This window comes from Vitis riparia, chromosome 7 (genome assembly GCF_004353265.1).
Source record: "Vitis riparia cultivar Riparia Gloire de Montpellier isolate 1030 chromosome 7, EGFV_Vit.rip_1.0, whole genome shotgun sequence".
Classification (NCBI taxonomy): Eukaryota; Viridiplantae; Streptophyta; class Magnoliopsida; order Vitales; family Vitaceae; genus Vitis; species Vitis riparia.
In genome coordinates, this window is record NC_048437.1 from 23,383,946 (window position 1) to 23,397,434 (window position 13,489).

Sequence of the window (13,489 nt, forward strand, 5' to 3'; positions counted from 1 at the left end):
GAAATCAAATAAGAATAACATTAATATCACAACAATTGGAATTATGAAACTATGTACAATTCATTAAATGAGTAAAACATTTAATGCAATAACTGTAGAATCAACAATTATTTCTTTAATGAATCTCATAACAAAGTAGTCACATTTGAACTCAAATAAAAATAATTTAATAAATATAAAATCAATCAAAACTACAAAATAAAAATATAGATCTAAAACTTTATAAAAATACTAACCTTCCACTTAAAATCTACACTTTTTTAAATTTATTTTTTATAATTCATTATGCTTTTAAAAATCATTTTTAACATCTAATTTTTTTATTTTTTTTATTTTTATTTCTTGGAAGGATTTTCTTAATTTCAATATTTTTTTAATGTTCATTTTGTGAAATAACAATGTCCATTAAATTTCATCTCAATTATATAAAATAAAATTTTAGTAACAAAATATAAAAATGTTTTCAACTACTAATATGATAGGACATGATATTATAACAAGCATGAAAATTGTGTATATAAGATAAAAAACCTAATTCATTATTAAGAAATGTTAAGAGAAAAATTAGTATGAGAAAGAATTAAAGAACCTTTCATAAAAATTATTGATTTTTCAGTCATAACTCCAATTGATATTTTTTTTTTCTAAGTAAAATAATTAATAAAAAATTTGGATAAGAAAAATATGTTCAAATAAAATAATAACAAAATAAAAACATCAAAGGAAAAAATATTCAATATTTTAAATTTTTTACTTTTAATATTCTTTAGATCAATAAATTATCAAAAATCTTTTTCTGAAAAAAAAAATGAAGAAAATGAAGAGTTTTATGGAAGGAATTGGAAAAAAGTTTATAATAAACGGATTTTATAGAAATTTCCTAACCTTGAAAGGAAAATTTCATCATCAATCTCAAATTACTCCAAAGTTTGGTCAATGCCTATAAAAACAATAAGAAAAGAAGGCAAAAATAAAACATATTTTTAGAATCCTTTTGCAGGAGATGACAATATTGAAAATAATTTTCTCAAAAATTATTTTCCAAATATCAACAACCAATGTCCTCATCACAACATACTATAATATTCTTAGAAAATAAACAAACAATCCAATAAAAGGAAATTTCATAGAAAATCAAAAAAAAAATTATCAAACATCTTCTTAAAAAAAAAAAAAAAAAAAAAAAAAAAAAAAAAAAAAAAAAAAAAAAGGAAGAGTTTTATGGAAGGAATTGAAAAATTATGTAATAAAAGGATTTTATAAAAATTTTCTAACCTTGAAAGGAAAATTTCATCATCAATCTCAAATTACTCTAAATTTTGGTCAATGAATATAAAAACAATAAGAAAAGAAAGTAAAAACAAAAAACAAAAAATACATTTTAAGAATATAAAAAATATGAATAGAACAAGATGAGATATTAACCATAATACCATGTAAAAGAATAGAAAAAAAAACAAAATATCATATTTGATCATTTTTATTTTTCATTCCTATTTAAATTTTAAAAATAAAAAACCATTCATTTACATTAATAAATAAAAAATAAAATTAATTTCTCATTGTTAATTCCAACATTCCAAACCAACTCCAATATGATATGGAAACTATTTCATTTTTCATTTTGTGGGAGATGACAATATTGAAAATAATTTTCTAAAAAATTATTTTTCAAATATCACCAATCAATATTCTATAATATTCCTTGAAAACAAACAGAAAGCCCCATCAAAGGAAATTTCCTGTAAGATCAAAAGAAAATTTCATATTGTAAAATGTTTATCTCTCATTTTGAGTATGAAGTATATTAAAAAAAATCATTCATTTTTCTTATTTTCATTCATTTTGGGGTTTATGGGTTTAATAATGTAATAGAAGATATGGTGGAATGTTAAACCTAGTTTTTACTTTCCTACAACTCAATAAAAAAACACTATTTACATAATCCATATTACAAATATACCAAATCAATTAATATAGATCAATTGTGCTAATAAAGATTTTGACATTAATAAAAAAAATGAAAATGATAAAGATTTCAAAGAGTAACCATAAATTATTATTTTTTTTTTTCATGTATGCTTACTCTTTGAGATGACAATGGGGATCTTTTATGGGCCACCTTTATTTTACCTAAAAGTTACCATGATTTTATATTTTTTTTAAATTTAAAACGGGGAATTAAATCCAAAGGAGCATTTCATTTCTTTGTTGGCACAAATTAAAGTTGTTTGCTTTATAATAATTACCATTAATCTAATTCTTTGTCTTTTCTAATTTTTTTTTTTATATACCTATCTTTCTAATTATGTTATACAAGAAGTTACACTTTAGTTTTTTTTATAGGAAAAATTAATAATATTTAACCAAAAAGAAAAAAAAAATGTTATCTCTCACTACTTTCCCATCAATTAGCATTGTTTCCTTTGTAATCGCTTTATTCATAATCACTTTATTTCTCTAATTCTTTATATATATATATATATATATATATATATATATATATATAACTTCTGTTATCTTTATCTGGTAAAGAGGATTTTCATTTTTGCTTTTTCTTGTCATTTTTACTATTCGTGTTCCATGAATACAAAATAACACTTATCTTTTTTATTATCCCTTTTTTATTGAGAAAATTAGTAATATTTTTCAGTATTGTATCATAATTATAATATGAAAAAACAAAAAAAGAACAATCACTTTATAAATATAGTATTTTTTTTTCTCTTAGGCTTTTATTTATTTTGCTTCTGTGTTACAAGACAATGCTTTGAAAAATGAATTCTTTTTTGGAATAAACCAAAGAGGGGGAGAGAAAACAAAAGGGCTAGGCATCTTGTACACGATGATGTCATTACAAAACAATATGATTTGATTACTTTTCCTTTTTTTTATACAGTTGCTCTTTTGAGATGGCAATGGAAATCTTTTATAGGTCTCCTCAAATTCTAATCCCAGATCTGGAGCAAGGTATCTTGCTCGAATTTATTTATAGCTAGAAAGCAGATGATCAACAGTGTGATAGAGAGTTGAAACTAAGCAGCTACCTATTATCTTTCATCTTTTTAGTTGTTCCAAGATGGAAGCAAGACCAGTTCCTGGAAATAGGAAGAAGGAACACGTAAGGAAAGTCCTATTCGAAAATGCCATGCAAGGGAAGTGGAAAGCTGTGGTGAATATGTACCGTAGATGGCCCTGGCTGGCCAAGGAAAAGATCAATAGAGGAGGCAACACAGCACTGCATATGGCTGTCTCTGATCGCCAAGAAAGGTTTGTTGAACAACTAGTTGAGGTTATTTTACTCCGGTCTGGAATGCCCGAGGTTGTTCTACAAATAAAAAACAAGAAAGGGAATACCCCTCTCCATTTGGCAGCATCACTAGGAAATGTTTCAATGTGCAAATGCATCCCTTCTCAGCGTCCAGGCCTGGTAGGTGTTCTCAATGATGAAGGGGAAACTCCTCTCTTCCTGGCTGCTCGCCATGGTAAGATGGATGCTTTCTTTTGCCTCCTAAGCAGTGATACCGAAAAATATGTTGACACGCGGAACAAAAAAGGTGAAACAGTTCTTCATTGTGCCATCAATAGAGGTCACTTCAGTAAGCATTTCCATTCAGTCGTCATTTCTCTGGTTTAATCAAAATCATGTCCATCTATGATTTTATATTTCTAAATTTTATTTATTTATTTATTTATTTTGGTAATTGAACACTAATGTTTCTTTGCTTGACAGAATTGGCATCTCTAATACTTGAGCAGCATCCAAATGTTTTTAACACCTTTACTGAGAAAGGAGCCACCCCTCTCCATGTCTTGGCAAACAAGCCTGGTGCATTCAGAAGTGGAACCTACCTCAGCCTATTGGACAAATTGATTTATCATTGTAAGTATCTCATTCCAAATAAATCATCCATGGAAGAGCACATGTATTTTTTGTTTGAAAGCAGCCCCCGTACCCTAATATCTTTCTCCCAAGGAGGTTAATTTATGTTTTATGTGTGCTCATTTCAAATGTATATTAATTACTATATTAAGCTGTTGAACACCTTTCTCATTTTGCAAGGCGTACTTGTTCACACATCTCCCAACTGGTTTACAGCCCTTCAGAACAAGATTTGTAGAACAGGTGGGTAAAGGTCATTACTTTGTTTATAGTCACAGGTGTGTGTGTGCGCGCATTTCATTATGAGCCAGACTGATGCTTCAAAAGCACATAACTGGCATGCACCCACATACATATATGAGCGGAAAAAATGGTCTTACATATGACTTCTCAAATCCTCCCATCCTGCCCCGTAGAAGAACTGTGTGGAAAGGATTTCTGCCATTTTACTCCTCTTTGTATTATTAATGCTCATATATGTCGTGGCCTTGCTACTTTTCAATTTCAGCATCAACTAGAAACTTGAAGAAGTTCCAATACACATATGAAGAAGAGAACCCTCCACAGCTCATGACTGAGATCCTCGAAGTTGAAGAAGAATCCAGTATCATCCCCAATGAAGGTGATGAGTACACTGACTCTCTTGCGTTCTAACAAAATTAAGCAAACTTCCTCTTAACTTCTCAAACATAGGAACATGTTTAAAATTTTCCTGTTTTTTTAGTTCACAAAATATAGCATGCTCATTTAACCTTTTTTTATAGCTCGCAAGGACGAAAGCAGGAATTATAATACTTGCTTGGGCTTCATAAGGGGTATCCTCAGCCTTCTAAACAAAGCAATGAGGAGTATCCTATTCTTCTTGGGGATGGGTAGGACACTACTTACCTTACCATTCGGAAACTTTTGTGTTATTAACATTAGAGCTAATATAATTGTAAGTTTTAATTATTTGTACATGTTTTATTCATGGTTGAAAGGGCTAAGTTATATACACAAGATAAAGAAGAAGAAAGAAACAAACATTTGGTCTATTAAGGTTATGGACCAACTACTGAACCTTGAAGGAACTCAAATATGCGACTATGATAGAGCTGGATGGAATCCCCTCTATTGTCAAAGGACAACGGCTAACTATAATACGGATAGTGAAGAGGAAAATAAACCAGAACAAGACGAGGAAACTGGCCTGCCCAATTACGAAGATTTATCAGCAACAGATTCAGGTGTTTTGGGAAAGAACCACGGAAAGCAAGGAAAGGGAGATGAAGGTATACTGACAAAGGAAGGAAGCTCCCAGAAGGGTAATTTCCCTCTCCAACAAAGCATGCAGAAGTGGAAAAAAAAATTGAAATAAAAACTAAATTTATGAGCCAGTTTGAATATGCATATATGCAAAGCCTAGTGGCCCCATGCTAGCGTATTGCCCACAAAAGGGACTCTTCAAAGTTCAAACCTAGCCTGCGCATGTATTACATTTTTGTAAAACAAACCATTTGAAGCAATCCCATTCCCACATAGGCAATGAACAAAAACAATCTTCAAAGAATGCCACCCACACAATGACCCATGTGGGTTTCAAGAGGCCTTTAGTTATGGAACGGCCGGGTCTGAATTTTAAAACATTGTTTTACATAACCATTTAATCACCTTAAATCACCTTGTTATTTTTTAATGATCTCGAATTTTCAGCAGAAAGAGATGAAGGTACTTTCGAAGAGAACCAGAAAAGGAACAGAAGCTCGGAGGAAGGTAATCTCTCTCTCTCCCCCCCCCCCCCCCCAAAAGAAAGCATATATAGAAGTGAAAAACAAAAAAAAACAAAAAAAAATGAGGTAAAAAATAATTGTGATGTTTTGGTAGGCATCTAATCAACATAAGGTTGTTTTTTTTTTATGATTTTTAATTGTTAAATTAGAGTTTACAATATTCCAAATCCTTAGTAATTAGTTTGTACGCCCAGCTGAGTTCACATTTACAATCCAATGCTCAGGCTAAATGATGTTTCAACTTTTCAACCTTGTGACAGATTCTAATTGGGCTCTACTGCTCAGGCTGGGTAAAGCTGGCCTCCGCGCTGATCCAATAATTGTAGCAGGCAAAGCTGCCAAAAAACTGGATGATGAACTTTGTATGGAGACGGAGGAAAAAAATGACGAGATGGGAAGAGTGGAGACACCAATATTACTTGCAGCAAAGAATGGTATCACGGAAATGGTGAAGGAAATCCTTGAAATTTACCCCTTAGCCATTCATGACACTGACTTGGAGGAGAAGAATGTAGTGCTATTAGCGGTGGAGAATAGGCATCACCATGTCTATGAGCTCTTATTGAAGACGAATATTCTGAAAGATACTGTGTTTGGGGCAGTGGATAGAAATGGGAACAGTGCACTGCATCTTGCTGCCATGGTACCAGATAATCGGCCTTGGCTCATTCCTGGTGCTGCATTGCAAATGCAATGGGAAGTCCTGTGGTATGAGGTATGAGACATCAAATTACTTGGTGTTTTTTTTTTTTTTTTTTTGCTGCATACCATGATTTTCGTTTTATGTACTTCCATTTTTATGGCAGTATGTTAAGAGATCCATGCCGCCACATTTCTTCCCTTCCCACAACAAATTCAACGAGACTGCAAAGCAGATTTTCACACGCGACCATAAAGATATGGTGCAAAAGGGTAAAGAATGGCTGGGTAGCACAGCCACTTCATGCTCGGTGGTGGCTACGCTCATTGCAACCGTGGGCTTCGCCACATCAAGTGCTGTACCAGGTGGCACCAGGGAAGGGAGCGGAAAACCCAATCTTGAGCAGCAGCCAGCCTTTCATATCTTTGCAGTTTCATCACTTATTGCTCTTTGCTTTTCGGTCACCTCCACTGTCATGTTTCTTGCCATTCTCACATCTAGGCATCAAGAAAGCGATTTTGGGCAAGACTTGCCCATAAAGCTTTTGATAGGACTAACCTCCCTTTTCATATCCATATTGTCTATCTTGGTTACTTTCTGCGCAGGCCACTTCTTTCTGCTCAAAGATGAACTCAGTGTTGCTGCACTCCCAGTGTATGCGGTAACATGCCTGCCAGCTACATTTTTTGCTCTAGCCCAGCTACCATTATACATTGATCTCATATGGGCTACTTTTAGAAAGGTGCCACAGCGTTGGAAGGAGGAAGCTGACTAGGGTTTCATGATTTTACATTCTATTGTGATTTTTTTTTCCCTTGGTTGATTCCTAGAATAGCCACGCTTTTGATGGCCAGGGGTTCGGTTTGGCTCCTGTTTTTCTTATTTTGCGTGGAAATGTCTGGTCAAAAAGAAAAGAAAAGAAAATCTTCTGTTGTCATAGTAATGTTCCTTCTACTTTTTTTTATATCCATTTTCAATGGGATAAACTTTATCTTTATGACCGGTCAAGAAACAAAACAAAATAGAAAAGTGAGCACAGGACCTTCTTTTTCTTTTCATTTTTGTACATCATACAGAATAATAGTTTTGCCTTTTTTATCATGTTGGAGAAGACAACACACACTAGATTTTAGCCACAAAGCAAACCGAAACTCGAAGTATATTAACTCAAGCAGGTATGTGTGAGCAGGAAATCAAAAAGGCAATAGAGGAAGTAATTAAGTAGGGCGAACCCTCTTGAGGAAATAGCATGAAAAACTTTACTAAGGTACAAGGATCGTAAAAGATGGTTGTGGGCAACCCATGTTGAAATGACTAGGAATTGTGTTCTCGTTGTCATACTGCAACACTGGCTCCATACGAGAGAATGAGTTGTTAGGAAACTTCAAGTTAATTAAGGAAGAGAAGAAGGTTGTACTCTATTCCGAAAGGAGTAGTGACCTTCAAGGGAGCAAGAGTAAAGCCCTTACTCTATTCAAATGGTAGACTTTAGAGAGTGATGATAAAAAAATTGCTAAAATGAAAATAAATAATAATACAAAAATTAAGATTCGAAGAAGAGTTATGTCACATCTTATTATTTTCTCAAAAACCTTAATAATTAGCAAAGGAGCACTTTGTTGAGACAATCTTTTTATTTTGGACATAAAAAGGAGAATGATAAATATCTCAATCTCTTTCTATTTTGTTCTTTTTTCTTTAAACTTTTGTTGTCTATATAATATTTTCCTTTTATTAATGAAATTCACTAAATACAAATAGGAAACAATGACATGGAGTTATTATGTGAACTCATATATCCACGTACTTAAAAAATATTTGTACACAGTGGCCGAGCTAGACACTTGAGTCGGGTTGGGGGCAAGGAGAAACATATTATATTATTGTTATAATAATTAATGATATTTATTATTATTGTTATTATTGTTATTATTGTTATTAAAATATTAAATAATTTTAAATATTAATTATGAAAATGTACCGAATTAAACAATCATAGTACTAAGAACATTTAAAAAAAATTAGATTCTATACAAAAATAAAAAATAAAAAAATTGTTAAGAACATTTAGAGGAAGATATCAAAAGAAATAAAATTAGAAAGAAAAAACACTAGAAATTTTCAATAATTTTAATCATTTTGTAGCAAAAACCCTTAAAATTATTTTAAAGAATTCAATCATTTTTATTATATATTTTGATATTTTTCAAATGGAAGAAGTGTGTGCCTCTAGGTTTCGTTTTCTTATAACCTAGTTTCATTTATCTATACCTTAATCTCATTTTTTTGTATCCACGTCAAAAGATTTGGATTTTTCTATATATTTTCAAAAGTGGAGATTAAGATTAACATGTAAGGGACATTCTCTTTTCTTTTTCTTTTTTTTTCTATCTTTTTTATTTTTTATTTTTTTTTTATTTTTTTTGGTTGAATAGGATTTGAGAAATTTTCACATTGGATCATATTTATAAGTCTTGATTCAAAACTACTTCAGCTGGTCCAAGAGTTCTAATTTATTTTTTAGGGGTCATCGGATTTTGAGTTGATATGTGTACTCAAATGGTGATGTTATTTTCAATTTTGAGTATCTATATCACATCTAAAAAAATGTCATCTTCTAAAACATTTTATGCTCCAAAACTCCACAAAAATGTTATTATTCTATAACCCACACAAAAAAAAAAAACCTTCAATAAAACGGTGATGTCTTTTTAGTTCATATCTCCTTTATGACACTAATGTCTTTTTAGTTTTTACTTATCTAAAAAGCCCTCAATGAATAAGATTTTTTTGCCCTTTGTCCACTTATATATAGACTCATGTTATCAACATGTACGCATATATTCACAGTTATAAATAAAAAAATAAAAATAAAAATAAAAATCCACCTATTTCTAAATATCTGTTTCCTCACTTGTCTTTCTCATCGTGAGATTTTATTTGATTTTGTAGGAGTTCATCATTTACGAATGATGCAAGGTAGCATCGTAATGGGATCGACTACCGCACCTCTCGCATGCTAAGCTAGCACTCTACCATCTGAGCTACATCCCCATGACATGAGTAGCGCCTTGAATTAGAACTTAGGAATTGCCTAATTGAAACAAATATACAATATTGTTTACATCTATATTACATTTAAAAGTAAAGACAAGTGCATTCTCTAATTAAAATTTTAAAAAATATCATAACTATCTTTTATCTTTAATAAAAATATGATTTCAAAACATAAAATTAATTTCCATGATATTAGTAACTGCTTGAACTTTTTCTATTAACAAGTAGAACTTCCTTCTAAATTGAACTTAACCTCTCAATTTGAATATCTTGAGTTGGATGGAGATTCAATTTGAATGTTTATTAATTGAGTTGAATACAAATCTAACACATCCAATTCGAGTTGTAGTCATATTTCCATTATTAAATGTAGAAGTTTAACACTATTGCAAATAGAGTTGTAAAATATTTATTATAATATTACTATATTTTAAATAATGCTACATACTATTCCTAAACAATATCGTGTCACTCTATTCATGATGATGTTATTCATTGGAATTACATATCTTATTTTTATTTTATCATTTTGCTTTTAATATTAAATATTGATAATAAGAAAACCATGCACTCACTGTATTTAAATCTTTCTAAATTTTCAAAAATTTTGTTAGTTTCTCTCTTAATTTTCAAGAGACCCATGCAAATTTTCAATTTAAATTAGCTATTTTTTTACAGAAAAATAAATCAAACTTTAGAAGGAAGTTTTAATTACTACATTATGGTATTTAGATTCAAGAAACTTATTTCTTTGAACTCTCTAAGTTATTTCTAAGTTGATTTAATCCCGAAGTGGGGAAATTATTTTTAATCACTACGTCATAGTGTTTAGATTCAAGAAACCTTTTTTTTTTAATTAGATTTTCTTTTCCAACAATAAGTTCCTTAATATTACAATTCATGTCAATTTTCTAAGACCCATAAAAATGAAATTATTTATTCAAATCATGTTTCTTAAACAGACATTCAATAAGAGAGTTCTTTTTATTAAGGGTTTTCTTTAACATTACATTCTTAACCTTTAATTCATAACTCTCATGATGCAAGGCATTATATGCCTCTTAAACAATATTATACTCTCCTTTTTCTTCATCACTTGATTCAATGGGACTTTTTATTTTAGAAGATGAGAGAAGAGCGGTAGTGTTGACAACAAAATTATTATTATCTTTACTTTTAGTTGGATTATGGAATTATTATCATCAAACTTACAATCACTCCAAGTCACATGGCTTTCTTATCTTTTCGAGTGTAAAGCAAGTGTCCTTTCCCTCCACAATTAAAGCAGTCAACTTGTAATGATTTTGAGTCATCTTTAGAGTTTGCTTCCTTTTCCATTTTCATAAAAATTTCAAAATTTTTAGCAAACTTTGAAATTTTAGATTGATTGAGAACTTGCTCACTCTCATTTTCAAACTCAATTTTTTCTTTTGAAGAAGCCTTGAGGGCTATCCTTTTAGGTCTCTTTAAGGGTTGGTAGAGTAATCTCATTGGTGTATATAGAGCCTACAAGTTCATATGCTCTCATTAAGCCCACATTTTTTACTTTCCTTTATAGTAGTCACTTTAGGTCTAAATCTCTTAAAGAGAGAACACAATATTTTTTTGACCACTTTAGAGTTGAGGATTTTTTTTCTCCTAAATTGAATAAGAATTAACAATACCATTGAGTTTAGTATATAACTCAAACAATGAATGTCTCATCATCTTTCATCTTTGTGCTTTCAAACTTTGTAGTTAACATTTGCAATTATGATAACTTTACAATAGAAGTGTCCTCATGTGTTACTACAATAATGTCTCAAGCCTTTTTAGTATATGTACATGTGGCAATCCAGAGGAACTTGTCAAGACTAACCCACTTGAAAACACAATAAAGGGAGTTGTTATTTTAATTCACTTTTTGGATTACCATTCTTGTCAACTAGGATTGGGGGCAACCACCCATATTTCACTATAGTCCAAACTCTTTCATCTTGTATTTTAAGAAAAATTTTCATTTAGACTTTCAAGTTAGGCCAATTACTCCCATCAAAGAATGGAGTGAAATTTATAGAAATCCCAACACTCTATGGTTCCATTTATCAAGACTAGCATAAATTGATAAAAATTTTGAAAATAACTTTTTCAACTATGATACCACATGAAAAAAATTTAATGTTCAATCTTAATATAATGAAACTACCTTTATTACCTACTTTAGGTTGATCCCTTGATATTAATTCTTTAGTAAGAACAAAAATCGCATGCATAGATAAATAGAATTGATTCCACACAATACATAGGGTATAACTCAAAAAATCTACCTAGCAACCTATTAGGAGTAACCAACCCTGGGTGATCGATCTCTTGACCACTATATAATCTACTAATTATAAGAAAAAGGTACATAGCTTTACCTAATCAGATGTCCTACTCCCTTAGATCTTATACCCATGCTCCTTAGTGAATTCCACAAAACTCTTATCAAAGTTTCACAATGAGATCACTAACTTTTATTGAAGTCGAAAGTTATTCTTAAAAAAGATCTTAAAAGTTTGAGAGTTGGAAGATCAAAACTTTATTTTATGAATGGTTATGCTCTCTCAAGGTTTATAAAAGGTTTTTACTTTTCAATAAACCATATCTCTATTTATATTTGTAAAACCCTTTTTAAAATAATGGAGAATTTCCTAATTCTAAAAATCCTTTCCATAATCAAATATCAATTTAAAGGTAAACATAATTTTAAAACTTAACAAAAAAATTTCCAAAAATCCTTCTTAGAATCAAACACCAATTTAGAAATAAACACGATTTCAAAACTTACAAAAAATAATTTTAGAATTAAAAACATTATGTATAAAAATTGAATAAGGAAATACAAAGTATTTTCTTTCTAATTTATTGTATATTATCCATTCTAAAAGCTTTATTACTTGTCTTAATTAAATTTTATGACCCTGCACAACCGGAATCCAAATATGATGTGAAGTTGTCTTGAGACAAATAAGATCTAAGTAAGTTATATATAAAATAAGAAATATTTGGTTAAAAGGGATGAAATAATCCCCAAAATTGGTAATCTAACACTTCCCATGTTTTTTCTGGAAAAGTAATCCATTTTTTACATAAATTCCCTTTTCAATTTTAAGTATTTACATGTAGGTTTTAAAAGAAATGGTTATTTTTACAAGAAAATAATGAGGATCTTTTTGTCCAAATGATGCCAAAAAAGGATGGGATATTAAATTTCAAAAATTAGGTTTTGAGAGGCCTTAATCAAATAACCCTATAAATAATAAGAATAGAACAAAATTGCCAACTAAATAAAATATACTTACAAAGAAATCATGTGTTTGAGCCCAAAGGAAGTTGTGGTTTGTTTCGCCTACCAACCAAAATTGATTGTCACACAAATAATTTATCTTAAATTCCAAAATTGTTACCATAGTTGTGCATTTTTTTTTACGGAACTCTTTGTGCTACTGATGAAGTGATTCAAATCTATATCTAATGCAAAAACTACGGTTTCCTTTCACTGCACTCAAAATGTCAAGGATTATCATCATGGAAGGTTGTAGCAGCTCAGCCAGTTATAATGGATTGAATGCCAACTCTAGAACTGATTTAGGTGTCATGCAACCACCTCCACCAACTACACTGGGTTAAAATGGTGGTCCTGCAGCCTCTTTCTCCAACTACGTACACTGATGCCAGCCCCTGTCTCCTGTAATTAACCAGATTCTTAATTTATTCACAAAACCAACATAGCAAGACAAATTCTCACTGCTGCATTATAGGAAAAAGTCCAGAATTGACAGAGAATTAGGACAAGTGAATGAGTCCAGATCAAGATTTAGTTGACGGTTCATATCTTTTGAATCAAAACAAGAAGATCAAGTTACAAAGAAGCACATAAACTCTTATGCTGTGTCAACCATGGAGTTAGATCAGGATCTAGATTTAGGTGGTGTTTGTTTTTTTTATTTAATTTTTTGCTGAAAGTAATTTATTTTCACAATTTAGGTTGTTTGTTTTTCTACTTTTTCATAACTTATTATAAACTTTTTACTAAATAGAAAAAACCAAAATATGTAAATTTTTTTAAATAAAAAAAATAACATATTGGTTTTTTTATACTTTTTAATACTTAATAGA

General features: G+C 30.4%; 1 protein-coding gene across 2 annotated transcripts; it reads left to right on the forward strand.

Moving 5' to 3' along the window:
- The first annotated feature begins 3,046 nt into the window (after positions 1-3,046).
- On the forward strand, positions 3,047-7,350 carry LOC117917860. Of its 2 annotated transcripts, none has more exons than XM_034834299.1 (9): positions 3,047-3,599; positions 3,734-3,883; positions 4,064-4,126; positions 4,392-4,505; positions 4,648-4,755; positions 4,864-5,187; positions 5,576-5,635; positions 5,913-6,367; positions 6,459-7,350. In XM_034834299.1, exons 1-9 carry the CDS (start codon positions 3,080-3,082, stop codon positions 7,065-7,067), a joined length of 2,403 nt encoding a protein of 800 aa, XP_034690190.1. In that variant the 5' UTR covers positions 3,047-3,079; the 3' UTR covers positions 7,068-7,350. The 2 variants fall into 2 exon arrangements, with proteins under 2 accessions (XP_034690190.1, XP_034690191.1); XM_034834300.1 differs by having other exon boundaries at positions 5,579-5,635.
- Positions 7,351-13,489: the final 6,139 nt, after the last annotated feature.